The 27824-nt window shown below is 41.1% G+C and overlaps 1 protein-coding gene and 1 long non-coding RNA gene across 2 annotated transcripts in view; both read left to right on the top strand.

Annotated features, from left to right (window-relative positions):
• The window catches only part of LOC106898652, a 36962-nt gene extending 34928 nt beyond the window's left edge, over positions 1–2034 (top strand). The window contains exon 3 of the long non-coding RNA XR_001413955.1: positions 91–2034. This is a non-coding gene — a long non-coding RNA (uncharacterized LOC106898652). The remainder of the gene's footprint in view (positions 1–90) is intronic.
• A 466-nt stretch (positions 2035–2500) lies between these two features.
• On the top strand, positions 2501–23028 carry SPTY2D1 (SPT2 chromatin protein domain containing 1). The gene is made up of 6 exons (XM_014960066.1): positions 2501–2653; positions 13201–13315; positions 14748–16472; positions 17258–17414; positions 18643–18720; positions 19388–23028. The coding sequence occupies exons 1-6, from the start codon at positions 2594–2596 to the stop codon at positions 19482–19484; spliced, it is 2232 nt and encodes a 743-aa protein (XP_014815552.1). The 5' UTR covers positions 2501–2593; the 3' UTR covers positions 19485–23028.
• The last annotated feature ends 4796 nt before the right edge of the window (positions 23029–27824 follow it).

Raw genomic sequence — 27824 nt, 5'->3', positions numbered from 1 at the left:
AATAAACATTTTCTATCTTGGTTTTTATTTAACAGAAATATCAGTTTGGCCAAAAGGCACAAAAGTTGTTTCTTCTCTTGTCACTGACAGACCAGCTGTCCTTGGGAATCCTGACAAGCTTAGTCTGGATCAGTCCAGCACATTGTAAATGGATGAAAATATTATGAAGAGTGAACACAATCTGGGAAGTGACTGAAGATGCAGGGAGGACGTGGCTGTAGCCATACGCATCATGGAAGTTCCCCTTTGTTCTTGCACAACTGCCAGAAGACACACAACCACAAGGCACTGTACTGACGTGTAACGTGCTAGATCTGGGTTTAGATGCCATGGGTGCAACCTGGGAATCCTAACACAGCTCAGCGTCGCGTGCTATGGCCCTATAAAATGCCTGCAGCATACATTTACACACTGCTATTATTGCTCCCATTGGCCCTAACACAGGCATAAATCACCTCTGCTGAAGGAAGTGTCATATCACAGTATTGTCACATACAGGAAAAGGTAATGACTTTCCAAAAAGTGGCATGCAGCAAACAGATGCAATGCCATCCCCCAGCCTGGTCGTAACTCCTCTTTTAGATGCAGGGAGAGATTTTCTCCACTCACCTTCAGGATCAGTCAGCAGAATAAAGACTGCATTTAGCCAAGTGTTCCTGCCAACTCTAACAGGGACCAAAGTAAGCAAACATAAAAGCCAAAGAGCAACAATCATTGCTCTGTCAATACTGTTGTTGCTATACAGGAATCTGAGTCATACTAAAAGGCGTCTCAAGGAAGGGAAGAGTGGAGCTACAAGAAATACAAGACGGAGCAAGGAAATTCTGATTAAAGCATCACCACAGCAGCGATGGGGTGGCAGATATGACTATGAGAAAGTGGCATCATATCCTTCTTGACAGTATCACCGGGGCTAACAGAGTGGCAAAAATGAAAGAAAAATTGATGAATGACTTGCTGCCTGTGGAGACTAGAAAGTCTTAAAATTAAAAAAAAAAAATAAATCTTAAACCAAAAGTTTAAAGAAAGTGATAATAAAGAGGGTGTAAACCAGAAGCTGTGGTCTAGATGTGAGTCAGAAGTAAGAAGTCAGCACAGCGTCTTAAGGAGGTGAGAAATAAAAGGAAGCCCTTAGAGGACAAGGGGTTAAATCAAGGCTGTGGCCCAAGAGAAAGCGGTGGGAGATCAGGAGGAGTGACTACTCTGCACAGAGCCAGGAAGAGAGACACCAGAGCAAACATTACAGAAACAGCTTCAGATCTCCTGTAGTTCAAGAACTACTGCAGGTTAACTGGTGCAGCACCTCACTCAAATACACCGGCATGTTCCTCCCCTCAATTAGGGGCATGCTGAGCATCTTTACACCAGGCTGCAACATGGCTTACAGCTAGAGCCAGAAAGGAGTTTCAGATTCAGAAAAAATAAAATGAGGGTATCAAAGAGGCAAAGAGAGACCGGAAAAGGCAGGAACCTGGAGGAACTGAAATTGAAGAGTCATCAAGTAATATCAGTGTTAGAGAATAAGATATGTAAAAGAAGGATAAAATGAAGATGGGAAAAAAAAAAAAAAAAGCTTCCTTTCAGTGCTCAGGTTTCTATGAGAAGTAGAGAGCAGAGGACTTTTTTGTCCGATGAATCTTGGATAACAGTAGTAGGAAAGAGCTGACAACTGAAGTAAGGGAAGCGTCTTACACCAGCTGGTGTTCTTGCACAATTTTCCATGTTGTCAGAGACTTGGAAAAACATTTGAATACACAAGGAACATTTGGTTTGGCCACTCCGAGGGCAGGCGCTGCTCCTGGGAGCCCAGGTGGTATTCCCAGGGCCCAGAGTGCACTGCTGCTGAAACTGTGACAACCCTAGATGCCAAGCACTGCTTTTCAAGCCTTGATAAGGCAAGATCGCTGTGGAAACTGGATACGGGCTCCTTCGCTAGGGGATTGCTGCGCAGCCACCAGCCCCTCGGCAGCCCCCTGGAGCTGACGGGGAAGGCGAGGGACAGGGGCAGATGTCTCCTCACTGCCGCCGAAAACAGCACCAGCTGCTATTAAAAAAAATAATAATAAATTTAAATCAGTAATTTAATTCGATTTGTCGACGCGATTCTATGTCAAGGCTGGGGCCTGCTAAGGTGTTTCTCCGGGTGATGCTGAGGGCCGCGAGGGGACACAACGGAGCGCCGGCCCCACAGCGACGGGCCGCGGGCTGGGCGGGGGCGGCCCCGGCCACCCTTTATTAGGCCGCCACCGCCCCCCATCGCTCTTCCGGGGCTGACGGAGAGGAGGAGGTGGAGGAGGAGGAAGAGGAGAAGGCGAAGGCGAAGGAAGAGGAGGCGGCCCCGCTACCACCGCCGCCGCCCCCGGCCTTCCCCAGCGGCCGCAAGGCGCTCGTCACAGGGGAAGTGACGCGCGGCCGGTGTGACGCCGGCGCGAGGCGAGGTGATATAAAGGGTAGGCGGCGGCGGCCGGAAGCGAGCGGAGCCGAGCGGCGCGGCGCGGAGGGGCGGGCGGGTGGTGTCGCCTCTGCCGGGCGCGGAGGGGAGCGGGGAGGAGCAGGGCGGCTGCCTCACGGCCCCTCCGTCCCCGAGGCAGCCATGGATTTCCACAATATTCTCGTCATGGCCTCGGAGCAGCAAGGGCTCAACTCGGTGCCGGTGAGCCGGGGGGGCTGGGGTGTTGTGGGGGGGGGACACACGGACGACGCGAGGCTGGGGCACGGTGACCCTTACAGCCGTTGGGGGGCCCGGGGAGGGGCTGGATCGCGCAGGGCCCCCGCGCTCCCCTCACGGGGCGGCGAGGGGCTCGCTCGGGCCTCGGCCCCCGCCCGAGGGAGCCGGGTTGCCGGCCTGGCTGGCACTCGCGGAGCCTGCCCGGCCGGGCCTTTGGCCTCGCCGTCCGCAGGTAGGTCGCTTTTAGGGGCTGGAGCAGCGTCTCCGTGCTCCTTCTGTCAACAGGTCCCGGCCCGCTCGGAGCTGGGAAGGAGCAGCCGCGGTTTGCACCTTCTGGTCGCCGAAAATACTGGGATCCTGAGAGCAAAAGCGGCGTTGCGGGGGGGAGGTAGTGGTTGTGGTTAAAAGTCGGATAAGTCCTTTTGTTTGCTCTGAAAACAGAAGTCTGCCACGTCTCAAACGCGAGTCGGAGACAAAGAATGACAAGTTTGGGATGAATATGAGGTGTTGTCCAATACTTTGTATCCATTGCTGAGGAATACGCTGTAACAACTATATGGAGATGGCTGGTGAAAGGCGTTTGGCTTAGGATGAATATTATTCTGAAATGTGTACCTCAGAAGTTTGTCTTCTAACTCAAGCTGTCAGTTCTATGTTGATTCAGTGTGAAACAACCCACTTACTTGGCTGAATGAAGTCTGGCAGTAGGAAGGGCCTGTGGCCTTTTGGTTTGTTAGTATACTGCGTTGCATTCCTTTGGCAGGACCCAAATTATAAGTCATGTGTGCTTATTTGGATAAAAAAATATTTTTGCTTTGGTAGCCACCAGTTAGGGAAACACTTTTCCTGACTGTTCTTTAACCGAGTCCCAGAGTTCTGTGCCTCTATGATTAGGTTATTTAAACCAGTGTAAATGAGAAGGGTGGTTGTTTTTACTATAAACTATAGGAAAAACATAAGAAGTGTAATCTTTGGTTCTGATGTTGCTGAAATGGAGGCACTGGAGAATTGAGGGCACCTCAGTCTCTCTGTATCACTAGTAAAGCTTTAGTAATGTTCAGTTACATTGTGACCATTGCTAATATGGGTCAACCATATGGTAGATACATGGAATTTGTCAGATTCCATCAGGTTTTAAAAAATCTTCTAAAATGTACTCTTTAACATTTAGCACAATTTAGTTTATCTCTGACTCTACATAAAAGTATGGTTTGTAACATAAATGCAAAAAAAAATCAAATATATAAATACCTTAAGATATTTCAATGCTTGTTTTATGACTCTTAAAACAAGCAGTTCCACTGAATTGTCAATGGGTTGTTGTAATTCTTACTTTAGATGGTTAAAACTCCTTTTTACCTTCTTAGTTTTTTCATGCGGCTTTAATGTACTGTACCACTCTTTTTTGTCACAGATAGTTATAAGCCATGATGATGAATTGATGAAATATCTGCCATGTTCTCTATTGCAGATGTGATGGTGAAGGGAGACAACCCTACTTATTGTGCAGTGGATGAGGAGTTTGTTACTCTTTTTAGAAAAGCCAGGATTAGGATTTGCTCGCCTGATTTAACTCATGGAGTGAGAGTGCAATTCAATCCATAGCTGAAGCAGTTTGGTTTCCTGCTGTTCTAGCATGTCAGTGGTGCAGCTTTTAACTGCAAAGTTGGTGTAAGTCTCAGCAAAAGTGGAGCTGCACTTGGCACTGCTGGAGGTTATCTGCAGCTGTTCACCTCACAAGAGGCCTATGGAGGTTTTCTGATCAATGGATATCAAACTCCACTAGATCGATACTAGTTCATAAAATATGTTCATATAAGAAGAATATAATTAATCTTAAATATTTTTATTAATTATACCATACAGATGAATTACAAAATTTACTGGTGTATAAAGTTAACAGGTTTCCCTAAGTGTTAGTTCCTGCATTAACCAACACATCCCCAAAATTTCCCTTTGAGAAGTTTAAAATAAACTTCACAGTGCACTAAAGTAAATATTCCATGCCTATTGTAATGAAAAATAGAGTATTGTGCACAAGTAGTATATATATATCTCATAAGTAGAAACTATAGGAAAACTCTATTTAAAGAATAATATGGTCTTGTAGCATAAAAGAGGGACCTGTGTAAAACAGGTATTGCATCATGTCCCTGTAAAAACAGATCTGCTTGTTCATCTCCCTATGGAAATCCAGATACAAAAGGAACTCTGCTGAAATCAGCCTTTCAATGCCCTACTAATTGCATCACATTTTGTTTCTAAATAGAACAGTACATATATGAATTAGTGTGTAAGATAGTAATGATGTGTTGCTAATAATCTTTATAGCAATTGCTGAATAGAGCCCCAGTTTTTTCCCATAATGTTCCATACAGGCTTCAGTATTACATATATATATCTTGTTACATGTCTTCATATTATCAGTTCATTAGATTTCCAGTGTGATCTTGCTTTAAGTGTGGTGCCAGTTATGAGACTTAATATTTAATATTGATTTCAGTAAGATTTAAATGCTTTCTATGTCACTCCTTTTGGTGAAATTGCTGTACTCTGTTATGCTACAAGTTTTATGTAACATTATGGATGTTGTGAAGCACTTTGAGACGTTTGTATAGAAGATATTCTGAAAAGTATGGAATTGTATTGCAATTTATTTTAAAAATACTGGGCATAATTGGAACAAAGTCATTCTTTTTTTCGCCTTGTTTCTATTATCATTAATAATTTATTAGAAATTATCTTGCTAGCTGCCTACTCCATTTAACTGAGGACGAATCTTTGGTGTAGGGAACTCACAAAATATCTGATACAGAATAGCATTTCACCAGAGAGAGGTGACCCAAAACTGAAACAGCACGTCATCCACGTCAGCACTTGCTGAATTCTCATTTTAAGTCAGACTGATACATAGTGAGTATGAATCATTACAAAATAGCCTCCAGCAAAGCTGACAGGTATATGTAGCTACCAGGAATTAAGCGTTTGCGAAGTAAAACAGTAGCAAAATCCCGGAGTTTGTTCAGAGAACCCCATGTGTTGCAGAGTCTGCCCATGAAATTGTGATCTACAAATTATTGAATGATTGCCCATAGGCAAAAAATGCCCTGTAAGAGAAATATGGAGAATGGCTGTGGAGTACAGAGTGCTGTCATAGAATCAGACTCCTATTTGATTGGTGTGTATTCATTTATTATGTGGTTAAACCTCGTCTCAGAACAGTACCTAGAAATGCTTTTGGCATCCATATGAAAACTGCAAAATATGTGCTATAAAACATTGGCAAGGGGTGAGGAGGGCTTTTACTCCCAACTTGACTGAACTTGACAGTTAAGTTCCAGGCACATGTAAACACTGACTGAAATGTGTATAACTTACAGCTTTTCATATTTCTGGTCTTTCTTTTTGTATAAGCGGATGAAAATGAGGACCATAATCCAACTGCATAAAGGAAAACATAAAGTATGCTTTTTAGTTTTGTTCTGGGTTGGCTTTTTTTTTACTGTATGAAGTAACAATTAACAGAAGAAAATTTTGCGTTTTTTCAGCTGACTGTTCGACTTGGGTATTGTGATAGCAATTGCGAAATCTTAAAATTATTTTTGCATTTTTAGGCTTAAAATGTGTGACCCTGTTAAACTTGGTTTGGGAGTTGAGAACAGTATGAGCTGATAGTTAAAATACTCTTATCAATAAAGCCTTTCTCTTGGTAGGGGTTGTTAGAACCTGAAGAGATTAAAAAAAATTTAAGCATGCTTGGTAACTGCTATTTATATTGTTATAACTAGCTATTAATAACAGTAGTTGAGAATGCACTTAAAGTTTCTTCAAATACATGCATGTAATGCTATGTGAGGTGCTGGTAACCCCAGCGTGGTGTCTGCAGTGTGGACACTGCTAAGATTGTAGTAGAGGCCCTGAAAGTACAAGCGCAGGATGAGAGCAGAGGCCCCTGGGCAGTTAACACAGGTGAGCACTTATCAATTGGGAAAGCTGCCTATCAGAAAGTTATACTCTTTAGAATATTTAGGGGGAGAAGGCTACATGTCTTGAGGAATGGTAAGGAAGAACAGGAAAAGTATTGTAATATTGTACAAGACTTACAACTTGCTGGTGAGAAACAAGCAAACCAACCCCGTGAGAATCTCTGCAAGCTGCCCATACTGGATAGCACAAGTAGTTGTCTTTACATGGTGTGTGCAAGCTCATAGTCAAGTGATAAATTGCACCAGTGCTCTGCTTGAGAATCAGATTTTGGCAGAATTGATCATTCAATCTTGCATTGCTCCCTGTGTAAATATTGATCATTGTTAAAGACAAATACTACTTCTGTTGCTTGTGTCTGGGTTTAGTATTTGGTCTAGACCTTTGGGGTCTTCATTTGGGTGCCGCAAAGCCTGCAGTAAAACCACTTTTAAGTTCTGAGTTTTTGCACTTGAATGCTGAGGTCAAAACAGCTGTGACTGTATCAGGATCATGTGCCACACTTTAAAGTCAGTGATTTAAGAGCAAAGCCTTGGTTGCGGACTGCTCAGTTAAACTTGTGACCTGGAGCTTGCCTGCTGGCGAGGCTGGCTACCAGATATTGTCATTCTGCATGTAAGGGATGGATGTCTTGTATGTATATGTGTGTGTGCACATATATTGTATAGGTGGTATATATCTCACAAATCAATGTGCGTGTGGGAATGTATAGACATATACAGCATGGTGGGGTTTTTTATTTGCCCTATCAATACCAATCTTTTTTTAAGTAATCTCTTTGTTTTGAGATATACTTCTCTGAGGAAAAAATCTGCTGCTTTGTCAGTCATGTATCTGTGTATGGTAGAAAACCCACTGAAACAGTTTATTCTGTCTATAAGTGGAAACCATTATTTGCACTGTAATGGATTTTCCACCATACTCTTAAAGTACCATCGGTCAGATTCAGGGAGAGCCTCAAGTAGCTTTGGCAAGGTCTGCAGAGATGAAGGTAAAAAATTAAAAACCTCAGAAGAAACACTACTCACTGGTGGAAAAAGACTTGTTATTTCTTGAGGGCACGTAGTGTAAAGAAGGCACTTCCATAGCCTTTAATTTTTCCTTTGGGTGAAGCAGTGCCCACTGTGTATCTCAGCAGTATCAGTCAGAGCTGTCACTAGGCTCTACCCAGAGAGATAAGCAGTGTTTACAGCTTGAGTAGTGCAGCATTTGGGGAACAGTTTGACCTGCTCTCTCCTATAGGCTAAACACTCATGTTTCTGTTATTTAACCAACTTGGCAATAGCTATAAAAAGCCAGAGCAGCACAGCTGCTGCTTGGATGACAAAGTAGTGACATGCCCCAGCTTCTTTTGCCTGGTTTACCTGGAATCTGATGTGTGTTCATTTGCATTGTAAGTAAAACACTTTATCAATACTTATGGAACATGTGCATGGTTCAGTGCTTTTAAAAAGACTAAATCTAAACTGGTAATTTTATGATCTTTCTAAATGAAGGTGAACAAAACTTATCAACAACAGTATTGATTCACAGTACAGAAAATGGGTATTAATTTATGAACCATTTAGGTATTTTTTCAGTTGTTGGTCAATATCAAGAAATGCTATGGATAGGAAGACTTAAATCTTGAGTTTTGCACAATTTGCCACATCAGTGGCAGTGAGAAAACTGCATGTCTGTCAAGCTGCTTTATAAACCTGCTCCTGGATAGGACTGTTAGTTGTAGTGCAGCAAAACAAAGCCTGAAAACTGCTTCCCCATCACTTTAATTCTTTATAAGGCTTCCTAGCAGGATAGATCAATCTACATTTCTCCCTACTATTCAGCAGTTTTCAAAGGTGCTCATTAGGCCTAAAACTCTTCCAACTTAAATGATTCTATTATTCTGAAAAAGACCCTTAAAATTGAGTCCAACCATATCCTCTGTTTTGAAAATGATCTGTTTTGTCTGTTGTTTTTAAAAACTGTATAAAACTTGAATAATTAAAACAAGTTTTGCCAAATTAGTTTACCAATGGCAAAACATGACATGTTTAACTTTTGGAGTAAAATAATTTGCATAGAAATTATACAAATATGAGTATACTACAGAGTACCTCAAATTGTTCCTCAAAAGGTTAATTTGCATCAACCTTTATTTCTGAGAGGATTTTCACTGATAATGTGTGCATTGCTTTGCTTCTCTGTTCTGATTTAGATGGCACATGCCAGATTAATTTGGGCCACTGAGTCGTGAGCTACACTTGAGTAAATATTGAGAGGTGGTACTGCATTGTGGTTCAGGTTTCTTGAACAGTTAGATCTTGGAATACCTTCAGTCTAAAAACCACGAAAGTTGGGGAGGGAAGGACCTCAGCTTCCCAAAAGAGAAGCCCAGCTCCAGCTATCTTATCCTTTAAATAGTCCTAGCTCTGATGATAATTTCTAATGGTTTCAATTGTAAGTACCAAGAATTGTTCAGTGTTGGGAGTTTCTCCAAGTGATAAGGATTTACAAAATCAGTTCTCAGATTGTGCTGAACTCTTGCGCAGATGTGAATCTTGGTAAATGAGCTTGACTTTAGTAGGTCTTTAATGTGAAGAGGCAACATGTTGGGTTTTACTACTGTGATGTATGTGGATGGTGTATCTTTAAAATTCTGTTTTAGTTATTTTAGAAATTACTAGAGTCAACTACAAATATTGTAGTTGTTGTAGCTGCCTTTCTTGGAAAGTTTTGGCTGCATTTTAAAAATGAGTCTCTGAATCTTCCTGCTTAATGCATGTATTTACAAGAAAATGTATAGGTTTGCATATTAGAAATTGAAGTAATCCAAGGATTTATTCATATGCTGCTGTTTCAATGAATTAGAAATTAGAACAGAGGCTCCCATTGGGAGATATTGAAATTTGTAGGGAGCTGTGACTGATTATTGCTTCTAAAACATTTGGACATAGGTATCTTTAGCAGATATTTTAATTTAATTTTTTTAGTTAAGTTTCATAAGGTCATATGAGGATAGGAAGGTAATTATGAGAACACTGACTTGTGTTGCTTTTGTTATTAATGATATTGGTTTTATTTGGGACTGTATTTCACAGCTTTTTAATTTGGTAAGGATCTTAATTTTCCATGTGGAAGATCTTGGTTTAGTTTATCATCTATTGGCTTACTACTGAAATCCAAAAAACCACTCAAACCTCAAATAGAGTTGGTCTGGGTTTTTTTCCTAAATGTGATCTTCTGCTTTCCATCTGTTTCTGGATTTAACTGGCTTCTATTGTATTTATCTTTGCAAAGGTGTCTGTCCTTCTCTTTGCTTTATCTTCTCTAGCCTGTTTGTGGAAAGAAGATCAAAAAAGTCTTTGTTTCTTTCCATTGTATCATTCTAAAGCCCAATCTGATAATTGGGTTTATGAAAGGTAATGTTTGAACAGGTGTAGCACACAAGTGTTCATTATAGATCCCAGTAAGAAAGGCACTCAGACTCTTAACATTTTGGTTAAAATAACATTTGTTGGAGATAACTGGGAAGGAAAAAAAAGGGGATAGCATAGATAACTTTACATCTGTTGAGCTGCTGGGACCCTGAGTTGTACAGCACTGGACAGACATCTAGGCATGGCGAGCTGTGCAACTCCTGTCTGTAGTGAGGATTACCAGCATTGTAGTCTTTTGAGCTTTATAGGATGTTCTTGGAAGTAAACAGTTATATGAATGAAACTCCACTCAGTGAATAGTTACATCCAGGTGGCAGCCAGTCTCAAGTGATGTTCCCTGGGTCTTGGTATTGGGGTGAGTTCTGTTTAATATCTATCAATGATCTGGATGAGGGACTCGAGTGCATCCTCAGTAAGTTTGCAGATGACACCAAATTAGGTGGGAGTGTCGACCTGCTGGAGGGTAGGAGGGATTTGGATGGGCTGGATCAATGGGCTGAGGACAACTGAAGTTGAACAAGGCCAAGTGCCGGGTCCTGCGCTTGTATTGCAACAACCCCATGCAGCGTTACAAGCTTGGGGAAGAGTGGCTGGAGAGCTGCCTGGCAGAAAACCTGAAGGTGTTGGTGGACAGCCAGCTGAGTATGAGTCAGCAGTGTGCCCAGGTGGCCAAGAAGCCCAACAGCATCCTGGCCTGTATCAGGAACAGCGTGATAAGTAGGACTAGGGAAGTGATCATCCCCCTGTACTCAGCACTGGTGAGGCCCTGCTTTGAGTACTGTGTCCAGTTTTGGGCCCCTCACTACAAGAAAGACATTAAGGTGCTGGAGCATGTCCAGAGAAGGGCAACAAAGCTGGTGAGGGGTCTGGAGAGCAAGTCTTATGAGGAGCGGCTCAGGGAGCTGGGTGTGTTTAGCATGGAGAAAAGGAGGCTGAGAGGAGAGGTGGGGGAAAGAAGGGGAGACCTTATTGCTCTCTATGACACCCTGAAAGGAGGTTGTAGGGAGGTGGGAGTTGGTCTCTTCTCCCAAGTGACAAAAGGAAATGGCCTCAAGTTGTGCGATTACTCTGTGCCAGGGGAGGTTTAGGTGGGATATTAGGAAAAAATTTTACACTGGAAGGGTCATTAAGCATTGGAATGGGCTGCCCAGGGAGGTGGCTGAGTCACCATCCCTTAGCGATATGGTTTAGTGATGGTTTTTGTCGGTGTTAGTTTGGTGGTTGGAAGGGAACTTTCAGATCATCTAGTCCAACCGAGGCGATTCTGTGTATCATTTCCACTGCCAAGCAAAGGGATTTTACATGAAAACATGCTGCTTCACCTCAAGATATGAGACATAGAATCATAGAATGGTTTAGGTTGGATGGGACCTTTAAAGGTCATCTAGTCCAGCTCCCCTTGTCCTATTGCTACTGGCCCTGTCCCCATATTTCTTATAAGCCCCCTTTAAGTATTGAAAGACTGTAATAAGGTCTCCCTGAAGCCTTCTCTTCTACAGGCAAATTACCCCACGTGCAAGTAGTGTAATTGCCAGGTGTTAAGTGTGGGCTGCATATTCTGTCACAATTAATCTGCTGAGTTTATCCAGTGGTCTCAAGTGATAATTTTAGTAGAGTGCAGGTCTGCACCTAGTCAGGTTAACTGGTATGCAGACCCCTAACTCCTTGATATGCAATAGTTTTCTGTTTAAGATCACTGGAGCAGGAACTAAAATCAGTGTCACTGGGTTTTAGATCAACTTACTAATTATCCTGGTGAAGTCAGTTCCAACTTCTGGAGTAATTCCATTTTTTGAGTTGATTTATTTATTTTCACTGAATAAGATAACCTGAATGAAACTGAAATGAGCATCCACAAAAAAGCTGAAAGCCTTAGTGGTCCTGTAAACCTGCAGTCTGGAGTTGAACAGGCTCTGGCAGCTTGTGCTGTAGTCTGATTTTGTTTCCTGCTTGGTCAAAGATTAAGGCTAAACTGAAATATTTTCATTTCATTACTGATGCATCTGTTGCATTTCTTCTTGGTCTAGTGCATATTTTTTTTTAATTTCTCTTGGTTTCCCTACCTGTCTTCTGGTTTCCTGTTCATTCCTTCGGAAAGCTAAGTGCACTCTCGTCATGAAAGAGTGGAATGCACCTCACTCAGAGAAGCAGCAATATATTTTATTGAGGTAAAATAATTTCGGAGTTCAATAAGTTTGATGGAATTTAACAAAGTTTTAACAGTGGTTTGACAAGGTTCAGTAAATGTGATGGCAAGGTTCATCTTATTAATTACTGCATGGAAGAGACATATGAAGGAAAATTGAGTTAGAATGATTCACACGGACTGGAGGTACAGAGAGTGAGGAGGGACTCTCCCATGGAGTCACAAGGTTCAGAGTGGACCCCCTTGCTTTCTAAACTCATTTTGGAGCCTGGGTGTGGCTGAATCCAGTCTTAGTCTTGGACTTGGTCAACAGTTTATGTCTAATGGAATTATCAATACAATGTTTATAATAACATTGAGTAATTACATGGATTAGTAATAATATTAATTCAGAATGCTATCAGTCGCTTACCAAGGATCTGTCAAGGATAAGGGATCTCTCCACCTTGGGTAAGGAAGGATCTGTTAGTCTCGGGTAAAGAAACTCTAACCTCGAGAGGTGCCCTTCATCAAGGGGAAAGTCACCTGGCATGCAATCCAGCTGCAGTTCAGGGAGAGATCAAATTTGGACAAATTACTACATCCGGATAGTAATATTTATTGGGTGAAGTGGTTGGCTGCTAGTCAGTTGTATAGACAAAACAGATTTCTTCATTTTGACTCTGGTATCTTGTTCCATACTTCGGTTAACTTGCACTTTTGAGTTTGAAAACCACCTTTCAGAATATTTTTCAAGACACCTTCACTCCCTTGAACGTGAACCAGGGGATTTCTAGCTCCCAAGTTCATGCCAAGGATGTGAGGCCTGTTGCTCCTTAGTCAGCCTGAACCAAAGTACAGCTACTAGTGAAGTGCATCAGTCACAAGCCTCAGCTTCAGTGGGAGTTCATTGTTTGTTCATTGACTGTTGCGCAGCTCCTCAGATTTAAAAATTTTAAGCTTTTTATGTTAACTTCTCTGACATATTTCTTTGTTCTTTGCAGAAAAGGTACAGTTTGGCTGTTGGTCCTCCCAAAAAGGTTCCAAAAGTCAAAGGTGTAGAGTCTGCAGCAGTGCAAGCATTTCTCAGACGGCAAGAAGAAGAAAAAAGAAAAAAAGGTAACTGTAAAAAATATTTCCTATGGGAGACTTTCATTGACTCTGTGAGACTTTATCACCTTATTCAATGCTCTTGCAAATAGAGCTGTGCATCTGTTTCTGGAATTGATGGTGAGGGAAAGCCAGGACTAAGTAAAGACTTAGGGATGTTTGCATGCTTTCCTAAGGAGCTGAATATTAATCAGCTACACTAGCATTTACTGTTTGAGGTCAAGAAGTAGTTAAGGTGAAGAGATACTGCAAGAAACTATCTGGACTTTTGGTAACTCAACTTTGAAAAGCTTTATCTGTGCAAAAGAATGGTAGGAGTTGCTGTTGTGTCTTAATCTAGTGTATCAATAGAGCCTGAATTTTAAATTTATATGGCAGAGGTTTTGAGTCACATTTTTTTCCAATGTCTGTAGAATAAGCTAATACTGCATTGCTTCTAAAGTTACTGTTCTGTTAAAGGTAACCGAAGCTGGACTGGATTACCCAGGGTGTTCCTGCTCTCCTGGGCCAGTCATGAGCCTGCTCCTTATGTCTGCTGCCAGGTCCAGCCAGAAGCAAGACCAAGCATGAATTCCAAATATGCACACCTGCACACTCACTCTGTGCAGTCATGGCTCTTGACAAAAGAATAATGTAGGCAAGGGATGGTGCCTTTCTAAGCACCCAAAGCATGAGTAGCCTGATCCATTTTCTAGGCATTGATGACTTTCCTGAGTCTAAGGGCCAAAGTATATGGCCCTTACTCCCTTGGTCTCTCCAGTATCTGGCATTCAGACCTCTCATTCTATTTACCAGGTAGTTCAGCCAGAATTTTGTCAGCAGATCACACAGACTCAAGATAGAGCATACTTACGCAGAAATTAGCTAAAACCAGTTCAGTAATGTGGAGATGGGACACAGGGCTCCACCAGACAGATGTGGTGACCAGCAGCTTGCTCATCTGTGGCTGGCTGCTTCTGTCTCTCTCCCCTGCACCCCACTACACATACACTCAGCCTGTTTTGTAATTCTTATCCCCCCAATATTCTTAGATTCCCTCCCTTTCCTCATCTTCCCTTAAACATCTAACAGTAAATTCTGTACAGTCTCAAAACACTCTTGCTCAGTCTCTGAACTCCTCCCATTACCCACAAGTGCTGTACCTCCTCAAACAGCAGTTCTTGGTTTGCTCAGCGTTCTGGAGAGCTGCTTTGGTTGAATCATCTTAGTGGCTTTTGCAATAGCAGCATTTGACTTAATTGTTCACCTCTGTTGGAGTAGCTGATTCAGGTGTGTTAGCTTGCTCTGTTGGCAGATCGCTTATCATTTTCTAATCTATCATTTCTGAATAGTTGTCAGCCAGATGTCCTTAAACTACTGTCCTAAATGGTTTATCAGTTTTCAAGAAATTGAAATAAAAAGTAGTACTTTTGCATAACTTCCTCCTGGTTTTCTTTTACAGCACTGGAAGAAAGAAGAAAGAAAGAAGAACTCCTGGCTAAACGCATTGAACTAAAACATGACAGAAAGGCAAGAGCTATGGCCTCACGAACAAAAGATAATTTTTATGGCTATAATGGCACTCCTGTTGAAGAGAAGCCTAAAAAGAGGAAGGCTTGTGAGAATGTTGCTCAGGCCCAAGAGGCTGAGTATGCAACAGAAGATGAAACTGAGCAACTTGAGTACAGTCAGACTGAATCTGAGCATGAACAAGAAGAATATGAAGAGAAACCATCCAAAGTTGCAATGAAACCAAAGGCACCTCCCAAAACTGCCCCAGCACCTCTGAACTTTGCAGAGCTCTTAAGGCTTGCTGAGAAAAAACAATATGAACCCGTGGAAATAAAAGCAGTGAAAAAGGTAGAAGAGAGACCCAGAACAGCAGAAGAATTGAGAGAGATGGAGTATCTGGGACGCAAAAACAAAAAAGTAGAAATGCATAAGAAAAGTGAGAAGGAGATTAAGAGTACAGGGATATCCAGTTCTTCAAAAAAAGTGACTTCTCAGAAAGAACCTGTAAATGCAAAATTTCACAAAAGCTCAGTAGATAAGCATTCCACATCAAAAAGCAGTCTGTCGTCTTCTATGAGTGGTACGGATAAGAAATCCAAAGCACCAGCATTGACTGAAAAACACTCACGGTTATCATCTTCCTCCAAATTCAACCAAAAAGAAAAAATCTCACAAAATGGCTCCTTAAAAAGTTCTGCTGGTAGCAGTCATAGTAAATTACCTGTCAATGGTATTGGAAAGTCTGGCTCAAGCTCTCATGTGCCACCCTCAAAATCAGCGGCCAATGGGGCTCAGAGGCTACCACCTGCTAAAGAATCCAGCCTGAAAAAGTCTGCCCATACAAAATCAGGAAATGCTGCAGCCCTTCAGCATGGAATCAACTCCAATGCAAAACGATCAGGCAGCAGCTTAGGAAAAGGAGGACCTGGACATCCAGGTGGCAGTCCAAGTCCAGGACCTGGGCGATCAAGCAGCAATTCTAGTGTGGGACCTGGCAGGCCAGGAAGTAATGTAAGCCCAGGACCTGGGCGACAGGGCAGCGGTTCAGCCGCAGGACCTGGAAAGCTGGCTGGCAGCTCAAGCGCAGGGCCTGGGCGACCGGGTGGTGGCTCAGGCATGGGACCTGGCAGGCCAGCTGGCAGCTCGAGCACAGGACCTGGGCGACCAGGCAGCAGCTCAAGCACGGGGCTTGGGCGACCAGGCAGCAGCTTGGGCACTGGACCAGGAAGGCCAGGCAGCAGCACAAATGCTGGACCTGGGCAACCAGGCAGCAGCACGGGTATGGGACCAGGAAGGCCAGGAGTCAGGCCAAGCACTGGACCTGGGCGACCAGACAGCAGCTTGGGAACAGGACCAGGAAGGCCCGGTATCAGTCCAAGCACAGGAGCCAAGAGACCAGGCAGCAGTTTGGGAACAGGACCAGGAAGGCCAGGTATCAGTCCAAGCACAGGAGCCAAACGACCAGGCAGCAGCTTGGGAACAGGACCAGGAAGGCCAGGCATCAGCCCAAGTGCAGGACCTGGGCGACCAGGCAGTGGCTTGGGCACAACTGTAAAACCCAAGTGTACTGTTGTATCGGAAACTATTTCTTCTAAAAACCTAGTCACGAGACCCAGCAACGGACAGATAAACGGAATGAGATCTTTTCAAGGGCATAGACCTGTGTTTCCACAAGGTATAGAGTTCTAGAGCAAATATTTTTTTCACTTAGTTATCTGTTTTGTATTTTGAATATATGTCTGAGTTGAGGTCACTGAGAGTCTCTGTCAATTATAGACGCAATTAGGAAGACTTTTGTCTTTTAAGGAGTACATTTAACAGTAGAATGCTTTTTTTCCTGCTTTGCAACTTTTTATTTATTTTTACCTATGCTCATATTTTTTGAAATACAGGCCTGGGGCATGAAGTATTACATGAAAGAAACCTAAGCAGCTTGTGATGGATGTTGGTATACAAATGCTGTTATAAGGAAAAGAGTTGAAGGATTCACTTCCTGCATAGTTTAATTATGCTTTGTCTTCAAAGTTCCATAGTGTCTTAAATAACAGATGCTTAAAGTGGTACATGAAAATGTACCAAAAAAACCCCACCTGTGACTGATATATAAGAGTTTTGGCTAATTCAACTTATCAGTAAGCAAGCAGTTCTAAAAAATTATTTCTGAACAGAAACAATCAGCATGGACTCTAGCAAATAAGTGCCTAGAAAACCCTGAATATTGATTTCTCTCTGGTGGTTTCCTCAGGATGCAGTTGGTGATACTGATATGTGGTCTTCTATGGCACAGCTTAGAGGAAGTATTTCCTTTTACCGAGTTTCTGAGAATTGCTAATTAACTCGAGGCAGAAGTTTGTTGCCTTGAAGCCTAGAACTGTAAAATGGCTGAGCCCAAGGAATAGCAAGGAGAAGTACTATTATATTAATGTTATTAATTACTTTTTTCAATCCCCTGTCATTTAGGTCTTGGAAGACCACCTATTGGTTACAAGAGACAAATAGAAGATGATGATGATGATGAATATGACTCTGAAATGGATGACTTCATTGAAGATGAAGGGGAACCCCAAGAAGAAATATCAAAACATATTCGGGAAATATTTGGCTATGACCGGAAAAGGTAAGAAAAATGTCAGTTTTAAGATATTGCAGAACAAGCAACAGAACAACAGAAATTAATATAGTTCAACTAATTAATCTTTTAGAAATAGGGGCAGTGCAGGTATCCTTCGTAGTATGCTGCACAGCATACTGCATCCAGCTCCAGGGCCTCCAACATAAGGAGGACATGGACCTCTTGGAACAGGTACAGAGGAGTCCCACAAGGTGATGAGAGGGCTGGAGCACCTCTCCTATGAAGACAGGCTGCGAGAGTTGGGGTTGTTCAGCCTGGAGAAGAGAAGGCTCTGGGGACACCTTATAGCCCCTTCCAGTACCTAAATGGGGCCTTACAGGAGAGATAGGGAGGGATTTTATTATCAGGGAGTAGAGGGCCAGGACAAGGGATAATGGTTTTAAACTGAAAGAGGGGAGATATAGATTAGATATCAGGAAGAAATTCTTGACTGTGAGCATGGTGAGATGCTGGACCAGGTTTCCCAGAGAAGCTTTGGATGCCCCATCCCTGGAGGTGTTCAAGGCCAGGTTGGATGGGGCTTCAAGCAACCTGGTCTGGTGGGAGGTGTCCCTGCCCATGGCAGGGGGGTTGGAACTAGATGATCTTTAAGGCCCCTTCCAAACTAAACCATTCTATAATCCAAAAATGGTTTTGTATTGCAGAAACTTAACAAGCGTTAGAGCTGCTTCTGTGCAGAAGGAGCCTGAATTTTCACACTCCCTGTCATGCTCTTCTGGGAAGCAATGCAATTTGATGCAATGGGACACAGTTGGAAAACAATACAGCTTCAATGTCTCACCTTTATAATTCATAGCAACTCTTTCTTATGATTGGATGTTAAAATGCTTTCTGTAGCAGTCTGCAGTATTTTGGAATTCATCAGAAGTAGCTGTCTGAATATCGACTGCTAAATGCAGTAGTGCTAGCTGCTCTGTAAGAGGATCTAACTTGGTATGACTAGGAATTGCTGGAAAATGAAAGCTTTTATTTGGCTTATTTAAATACCTTTCTCTTGTCTGACAGTAAGGTATAAGAAAGGAAGCATTTTAAAGGCTTGTAACTTAGATTCTTTCAAAACATTAAAACATTAGAATTTCTATATGGCAATTAGTGGTAATTATTGGTATAAGTAATGTTAATTATTTGTTCTAAGATGGGATGTGCATTCATAACTCAAGTGTATATTAGCGTGGTTTTTTTAGTGTGCTGAAAACGAATATTTAATTTCCAGATACAAAGATGAAAGTGACTATGCCTTACGTTATATGGAGAGCAGCTGGAGAGAGCAACAGAAAGAAGAAGCGAGGAGGTATGCACACATTTAAACTCAAAGTGGGAAGTTTATTGCCCAAGTCATGGGACTAAGAGTGGATATTTGCTGCTTGTTAAAGCAGGGGTAAAGAAGCCTTACCATTGTTTATAAGAAAGCATAGGTAAAGAGTAAACTGAATCAGCCAGTGGTGGGTACAGGAAATAAATCTTGAATGTTCATTCTTATGCATCACAAACTTTGCTTGTAAAAATAATTTAAACAAAAAAAACCAACAAAAAACCCCAAAAAACCCTCAACTTATGCCCAAAAATCTTTTAATGTATATTTCTACGTATGTAGGGCTGTTATCCAGCCCTTCTTTATTGATGAGATCAGTGGTTGCAGATAATGTATTAAGTATCAGTTTCAGCATACTGACCTTTCCTATTAAAATCGGCTGTCTTCACAATCTTGATATTTTTTGACAAGTTTTAAATATTTTTTTCACTCAAAAGATTTTATTCTAATGACAAAATCTTGATTTCTTTTCTTAAAGTACTGTATTCTTGCTGTAATTGAGGAAAATTTATGGTTGTTGAACTGATCTAAAATTTTTGCTCAAATCAGCTTTAATAATTTTAGGATTGCTTTTCTTGAAGTGGTAAAAGTCAAATTTCATGTTTCTTGAGTAGCAGTGTGTAAAGGATTTCATCTTATTTGGCAGCTTGAGACTTGGTGTTCAGGAGGACTTAGAAGAATTAAGACGGGAAGAAGAAGAATTAAAACGCAAGAGACAGTCGAAGAAGCTGAGGACACGTTAACTGACTTATGGTGTTGACTTTGTTCATGTTTCTGCTACCCTCTGCCTCCATACATCTCTTATTCTACTTCAGTTTCCATTTGCTTGTTAGAGGGCAAAAGAATATTTAAAGGGATTAAAGTACAGAAAAGCAAGGCTTTAGTTTGTCCTAAATAAGATATTTATTTTTAATACTTACCAGGGTTGGTTTTTTATGAAGAAATTAATGCACTAATGCATATTATTAAGTGGAATAAAATTAATAGATGTTTCCATTGATTTAACCAGTTCAAGATGCCAGCAGAAATATTGACTAGCTATGCACTGACTCGGAACTGTGTGGGCCCGTACACCAGTAAACCAATTTTGCATTCACTTGCAAGGAAGGAATAGCATTCTTGTTCTCTGATATTTCTTGAGACTTAAAAAAAAAAAAAATGCTTTATCCTACTGTCTCCCAACTTGAGCCTCAAAGTATTGGAATGTCATCTTCTGTACAGAAGCAGTTTGGGTGTAAATTCAGCCACTGCCACAATGTTTGAAGCAATAAAGTACTGTATATTTTCTGATTTGAGGACCCATAAAAATAATTTGAACCTCTTCATTTCTAAACAGAAAAGTGCATGTCATTTGCAAATCGTTCATTAATGGATATGGCCAAAAGGTTATGATGGCTTTTGCTGTGTCTGGAATTCCAATGCCAATCTAATTCAGTATGATAAATACACACCCTGAAAACAGGAATTTCTGGTATTTGTATGTAACTTGTGCTTTTGGGCTCAAGTGTATACTTGGGAATTCTTTTCCTGCCCTGAAATCTTCACATTTGTTTAACAGCTGCTGCTGCTTTTACAAATTGTGTATGATGCACATGTTTTTTCTTGCATTAAACATCTGATGTGTTAATTTAAAATGTGAAGCAGTCATTTATCTAATTAGGCTTACTATTTAGAAAGCACATCAGAATTAAGTTTTGTTAGACTGTATTTGCAGCTCTTCAATATTAACAACTTCATGTTAACTAGTTAATACTTGTGATTAATCAAACCAAAAATCTAAAATGTTACATATAGCAGGAGAGTTTGTTCAGTTACTTACCTTAATGCCCATGTTTGCACACTATTTCTAACTATGCACTTAAAGACTGTTTCTTTCAGTAACTGAATTTGTTTACAATCAGCATAGGTCAATGTAAGTCTACAGGAGTTTTACTGAGAGTCTGAAGCTCAAATCTGGTGTTGCATCCACTTTTATTTCCCCAGATTGCCCTTCAAATCTCACCAGTATCATGCTACTCAGCTTTGCATCAAGATCTGGCCTCAGCTGCTGAAGCTGTTTGGTTTTAATGCTAGAAGTACTTGGAAAAGTACAAAAAGGGCCTTGGGTGTTTGTTGGGGCAGGTGGGGAAGTAATGGAATAAAAAGGAAAAATTACCTTGTAGAAAAGCAACAAAGGAACCTTTCCTACTGGGGAGGGCTATTCTTAACAGTGCTGCTTCTAGGAAGCAGTGCAGATAGCAACCTGTAAGGAACAATCTTGGAAGCTGCTGAATTTTAAACATCTGACTCTTAATGTAAGAAAAAACAGATTTTCCTTTTCAAGATATTTCTGTCAATGGTGTAGCATTTCACTGCCTCAGTAGAACACTGACATGAGTAAGCTATTGGGATAGATTCATAACCTAATTCAGTATTAGTTGATGGAGCCCAGATGAAGATAACATTGTTGCTCCTCTGTATTTTTAACTTTCTATATTAACTACCAATACCTGTTTCTCAGTGCATGCACTTGAGACCATGCGAGATAGCGTAACCTCACTGCTTGTCTAGTGTGTTGTATGCACTCTGCTTCATTGGGACCACCTAAAATTTTCTGTTGTAGTTCCTAGAACTACCCATTCAAGACAATGAACACTGGGACCATAATCAAGTTACTGGTTTTTTTTACTATTTAATTCTTTTAGCTGGAGAAAGCTGTCTGGGTTGACAGACCTAGAGCCTGTATCAGATGTGAGCAACTTCAACTTCCTGCCTGGTTGGGGAAAAAGTCTCCTATGAAGCAAAAGAAAGATATTAATTCAAAATCGATTCAGTTGGGAATTAAATCTGCATTTCAGATAAATGTAGGTTAAATAAAACCTGATTATTTCACCGCTTTCTGATTATCTAACCATGCAAGATCAGTTAAATTTCATGTGTAAAGCACTTTGTCATTTGTCTTTTAGATGGTGACTGGAATGTACTCTGCTAGCCTCCCTAAGACACTGTAACTGTTTCTTCACTCAGTGACCACTGCTTAAATTTTGTCTGTTTAATATGAAGAATTATTCAAGGACACATTTGTAATTTTACAGTCAAGAAGTACTTTCTCATAATTGGCATGGGATCCTAATGGCTTTCAAATGTTGTACAAATGTTTGGGTTTCAATGTATTTGGATTTGCTGCGTATTTGTAAACTGGCTAGGAAGGAACTAAATTTTTGGTTTTAAATTCCTGACCTTGTATCCAAAAACATGCTTACCACTTGCCAGATTATTAGTATTAATTTAACAAGAGTACTGACGTACTTGTCCAAAGTGCATCTGAATTTGAGGTTAAGAAAAACTGGAAGAATGCTTATATTGGTTTATGAGGATCTGATCTTAAGCTAATGATATAATTGTATTTAATGAAATTCTGGTTTGGTTTTTAGATTTTTAATTCACTGTTTGACAATGTGCCTTTTTTACTAAATTGTGTCAAAAAAAAAATGAATGTAGGAGTATAAAAGCGCTGGTTTCTGCTATCTCAGATTCTATATCCTTAAACTTGATAGTGTGAAATGACTTACCTTTCCTAAAACCCTTCCAGGTCTGGCTTTGATTGCACAATTACAGTAGCTACTTCTTTACTGCTAATGCTAAATCAAATGAAGGGCACTTTCTATTGATGACTACTTTTTGAAAATGTCTTGTATTTACACTTGAGCTGTATTTCACTTTACAGTGATGTCTTTTGGAGGCCAGGGTTTTGCATATCACAGGAAGCCTTAGTGTGCAACTCTGTGCTGTGCTTTAAAATAAAAATCTTTCGAGAAGTATATGAGATCTCTATGGAAATCTGGATTTATTTTTGTGTAAAGCCCAAAATATTGTCCAGGAAAACGAATTTTCTATTTTTTTTGCATTTTGTAACATAATCTAGTAGCTGATGCATATTTCTAGATATAGCATATTTCTGGAGACCAAAACACATCAGAAAATAAATATATGGAGAGATTGGTGTTTAAATTGTGATGAATGTACTTCTATTTATTTTGGTGAGTGGGTGTGATGCAATATTAAAGTGTTAGTGTGTAAATAAGGGTACTTCTAGTTTTAGCCAATGATTTTTTCCTTTGGGGATATCATTTGTGCACAATGTCTTTTTACACAATGTGACAAATCAGGTTAAACTCGTACGTAGCTTAACTGTTTTCTGGTGCTGTCAAGAGAGTGTATACTTTTGCACACACCAAATGCATAAAAGTTTTGCAGAGTATGTATACAATAAATTACAGGCATTAAACATTTTACTGTTATTTCTCACTGGTTTACTTTATGGAAGATTTTTCAGAATTTTTTTCTGCTGTTTTCTTTGAGCTGTCACATACAACAGTGTAAGGCTGAGTGTTCTCCAAGAATTGTTCTCTTGTTCTCATGCAGCCAGCAAGAACGTATGGAAAAATTAATGGAGTCGCGTGAGTACTCAGAAAAGATCTGAAAATCATTGATGTCTCCTGCAGTTTAGGCTTGTGACATAATATATATTTGGGGCTACAAGTATTAGAATGATGATACATGCAACGGTGCCAGTTGCCTTTGATCTCTTCCATTTGGACTGTGGTGTTTTATCCTGCAGTTTCACAAGCAGCATCTTTCTCAGATTCTCTTTTTCCCATGTAGAGAAGCTCCTGGATTGCTGTCTCCTGTGGGAGGGTCTACTGCTTCGACAGGTGGAGGTAAATACCAGTGACTGTTCTGATCAGCCGTTGCTGTGACCCACTTCCAAAGAGATAAATGAACACACATCAAAGTGAGCCCCTCTGCCTTTCCTTTGACAGAGCAACACTTGCACACTATGTGCTGCTAAAAAAAAATCAGTACTTTTGTGAAATCATACTACAAAGTAGCGTTTAATCAGTGTTCTATGTGTACCTTGTTTTGAAGGCATGAAATCTTACCTTGTTTGGATTTCTCTTGAGATTTTAAATGCACTTTAATAGCTGTAGTCAGTCATTATTTCAAAGCAAATATATTCTGTTCAGATGGAGGGTGATTCTACATTGCATTATTATCTTAATCCAGGCAGTGAAGCTCTACTTCTCTGGAAGAAATAAAATTACATTTCCCTCATTTTAGTTATAATTTATTTGAAATCACATCTTAGTTCCAGAAAACAGAACTGTAGTTCAGTCATCCTATAGATAGCCTTTTCTTACTACTTGAAATATATATGGAAACATTAATTTTTCTGTGACCCTAAGGATCCAAAAATCCTTTGTGTCATGCTTAACATGCTTTGTGGGTTGAAATTAAAGACAGAAGAGGTTCCTGAAGTAATGAGATATCACCAGTTTAGTCCTAACTTCTCTGTCCTCAACTGATGAATGGTTTTGTTTTCCCAAACCATCTGGTGCTTAATTTGCTTTGGGGATTTCCTCTGTTCAGATCTTCATGGCAGTTTTGTTTTTTACCTATATCCTTCTCCCTGCACTGGCAAATTCATACTTTTTTTTTTTCATTTTGCGTGCTGGGTGCAACTTCTGCCCAGTTTCTCAACATTCCTCAGCTGAGGAAAGGCACGTATCTGATGCTGTCTCATACTATGTGTGTGAAAGTTTATAGCAATTGAGAATTTAGAATATAGAATTGAGAATTTGAGAATCAAGAGCTTTGGTGTGTTTTTTCTTGTTAAGGAATGAGTTTGATTCTGACTTCAAAAACACTTGAGTGTAGTGTTCTGGGTTTGATAGTGCACTCTGAATAACTACGAGAGTGTACTCATGCACATGCTGAGTGTAAAAGGATGTTTTTGAGGTAACTTCTCAATGTATTTAACCTCTGTTGTAGACTTTTTAAGAGGTAACTGGCTTCCTTGAATGATACAACTATGGATATATGACACTTGGTATATATCTGTCCTCAACTCCCTGTTGCAATAATTCTCCCTGCCAGATTTCTCCGCCTCTTGCGTTGCATGAAGACTTTGTGGTCCCTCAACACTTTCAGTGTGTCATGTGTCCAGACAAAGCTGTGGTGTGTCTGTTGGAGCACTACACCTGCTGCTCTGAGATAAAGGGCTATGCTTATCATTATTTTTGCAGGGAGATGGAGGGGGGAGCACTAGTACGAGTCAATCCACTTTATCTGGTGCTGGATTTCTATAGACTGCAGGAAGCCTGTTTTTGAGACTTCTACAGTGGTGTCAAATGTGACTGTAAATGATGCATGGGTGAGCAGCCCAGTCACATAAGGTGAATCTGCAGAGGTCAGGCAGAGTGACACGCTGTCGTTAACAGCCCTCTTCCCCCAGCCAAAATGAGTGAACCAGCAAACCCTTTATTAACCTGGCTTCTGTTGATGGCTGCCTGCACAAAGGGAACGCGGAGATGGCAGTGTATAGTCTGATGTGGCCCAGGGCTATGGCAAGCCCTGTTTATGAGCAGTGTGAGATGCTGAAACTTGCAGGAAAAATTAACTATTTTGTGGAAGACTTCAGTATCTGGGAAGATCACTTAAGCATATTTCAGAAATGCAAACTTTTCCCATAGCATTTAAGATTTATAGCTTCAACTTGTAATTTCCATTCCATTACTCTCAACTTAGTTTGACGACTCATAGTATTGCATGGTTTTCTCACTGGAGAAAATTCTTTGAAACACTTCCTGAATGGTAGTTGCAGGTTACTGAGAACCTGTTCCCTTGGCTTTGCTCTAAGCTGGCATACCTAGAAAGACAGGATGCCCACAGGTAAGCACAAGAATGAGACTAGAGTATGAAAGTTTAGGACAGTAAAAATGATGCCTTTTTTCTCTTGTGTGGAGCTGAGTAAAATTCAAAAGCCACATGCTGTAGAATGACCTCCACATTCCATGAGACTGTAATTTTATTTTGCCCTCTCCCTTAGCATCTGGGAAACTGTAGCCTTTCTGTATAATTAACCATCTCTTCTACCAAGTCTCAAAGAAAACATCTTGGTCAGTAAGAGGACCCGCTCTGCTGGCAAAATGCTATGTTTTTGAATACATAGGGTGCACTTTCATGGAGAATGGAGTTGTAATAAAATAAGAGTTGGAAGTATCGCTCAATAAATGCCTGTTTGGGAAATTTTCTGTAGCTTATTTGGTAAGGACATAAGCAAAATACTATGGCCTCATTTGGAAGAGCATAATGTTACCAGTCACACTGGCTTTACCAGATTCTTTGTGTTGCAAGTTGATATGCATTTGAAAGCTTTTCTAGAGCAGAGATGGATAAAAGCTGTATTTGAAAGCTTTTCTAGAGCAGAAATAATATATGACTTAATCCCGAAAGCTGTTCCATTTCTTTACCTCTAGAAATCCTATCAACTTAGAATCGACACCAAATCAAAGAGATGTTAGTCACAACTCTGGCCAACAGACAATCAAATAGAGTAAAAGGATGAACCTTTTTGTAGCAGATTAAAATTTAGTATGTCCAGTGAAGGGCATCTCATTACTGTCTTGCAGCCACCCACAGATGGTGTAAGGCAAGGTGTATTTATCTTCAAGACTGCATTTAAGAGGACAGCTGTACTGCTCATGGAGCTACTGGTGTCTCTCCATCTGGCCGTGTTCAACTTCAGCTCTGCTCTCAGTGCTCCCGGCCTGCCTCACACTGCTTTGGCTGACTGAAGCCTGTGAACACATGCACATGAAGTAAGTAATGGGCAGAAAATATGTTCAGAAATGGCAATCATACTGCTGGCTCCCTTCTTGCTTAATGCTTGGGAGACACTGGGCTATCGGAGTTGAGAGTCAGCTTCAGAAACTGCAACAGAGAAAGGAACTTCAGTAACAAAAGGTAGAGATCAAGTGACGTGGGGAAAGGAACTGCTAGAGGATGGATACAGGGTGGTTATGTGGGGGTAGCAAGGCTGTGCTCTGTGTGGGCTGTGTGAACATTAGCCTGCTAGTAAGATATTTCATTACCTAGAGATTAGTTGGCATTAGGATCTGTTAATTTAATATGGAGTTATTCACTGCAAATGACATTTAGAGCAGATTTTGATTCACAGGGTACAGGCACAGCTCTGAATTTAAAGGAGCGTTTGAACAGTCAGTACTGAGAAATTTGGATCTGTAGTTTGGGTTTAGGCTTAGTCAAGGGTGTCCTCTAAGCCTCACACAGAAACAGTATTCCCACTCTTATTCTTGAGATGATATAGTGGTGTGTGACTGCCAAGGGTATGTTCCTACTGCTCTGGTTTCTATGGTTGTTTTGGTTACATATGCACATATCGATTTTTAAAAGTGTTACCAAACACCTCATCTACTAATAATTGCAAGTATCAGACTTTCTTAGTTGTTTTTACTGTGAAATAAGGAGAAATTAAAAATTTAAATGTTTGAGATTAAATATTTAAAGGGAGTGCTCTGTTCTCAAACATTAGTCTGTGCACGGACCTTTGAGAAACACAATTATTTTCAAATTGTCTCTTAAAAAGGTTTAGATGAATGTTCATGAAGATCATTCTGTAACAGCTCATCACAGGTTTTGCTGTTTCCACCCTCCAAAAAAGCTTGTAGCCACTGAGTCTGTAGGAGGCTGGGGTGAAGGCAGCTGCCATTGCATATGTCCCAGACCAGAGCTCTCGGGGTCCCAGTAAAGCTTTAATTTCCTGTTCTTCCCACCACAAAACCTAGGATGTCCAGAATACTTCCCCCTGTTTAGAGAGGTTCCTACCACAGTGCCCACCACCGCAGAGAATGCAGCCTGCAAGGTTATACCTGGTGACAGCCCCATGGAGAAACTGCCTCCCTCCCCTCTTCAGGGCAGGGGCTCCTCTGGGCTGATGGCATTAAGGATGCAGCACCTAGGACGCTGCTGGCCTCTCATGTATGGTGCAGAGTAAGGCCAGGGCCTTGGAGGTAAAGTGCCTGCTCAGCGTTGCTGTGTTTGAGGCATCCTGCCCTGCAAACTCTCTGCTGGAGGTCAGCAGCTTCTGCACAAATATGGGCCTTAAGGAAGGGTAGGACCAAGCAAAGTGAGACCACCAAGAAGGAAGAAAGGTGGTCCTCACCATATGTCCTCTTTACAGAGAGCCAGTCTGTGGTGAGTTTGGTAGGTACCCTATGTCTCACTCATTCAAGAGGTCCCAT

The sequence above is a fragment of the Calidris pugnax genome, unplaced genomic scaffold (assembly GCF_001431845.1).
Source record: "Calidris pugnax isolate Ruff unplaced genomic scaffold, ASM143184v1 scaffold435, whole genome shotgun sequence".
In the NCBI taxonomy this organism is placed as follows: Eukaryota; Metazoa; Chordata; class Aves; order Charadriiformes; family Scolopacidae; genus Calidris; species Calidris pugnax.
Note: the sequence above shows the minus strand (reverse complement) of the source record. Positions and strands in the feature narration are given on the sequence as shown.

Coding starts and splice junctions, on each gene's coding strand:
- SPTY2D1 (XM_014960066.1), top strand. CDS start 2,594: ATGGATTTCCACAATATTCTCGTCATGGCCTCGGAGCAGCAAGGGCTC. Junction 17,415..18,642: donor TTTGGCTATGACCGGAAAAG/GTAAGAAAAATG, acceptor TTTAATTTCCAG/ATACAAAGATGAAAGTGACT. Junction 18,721..19,387: donor CAGAAAGAAGAAGCGAGGAG/GTATGCACACAT, acceptor CTTATTTGGCAG/CTTGAGACTTGGTGTTCAGG.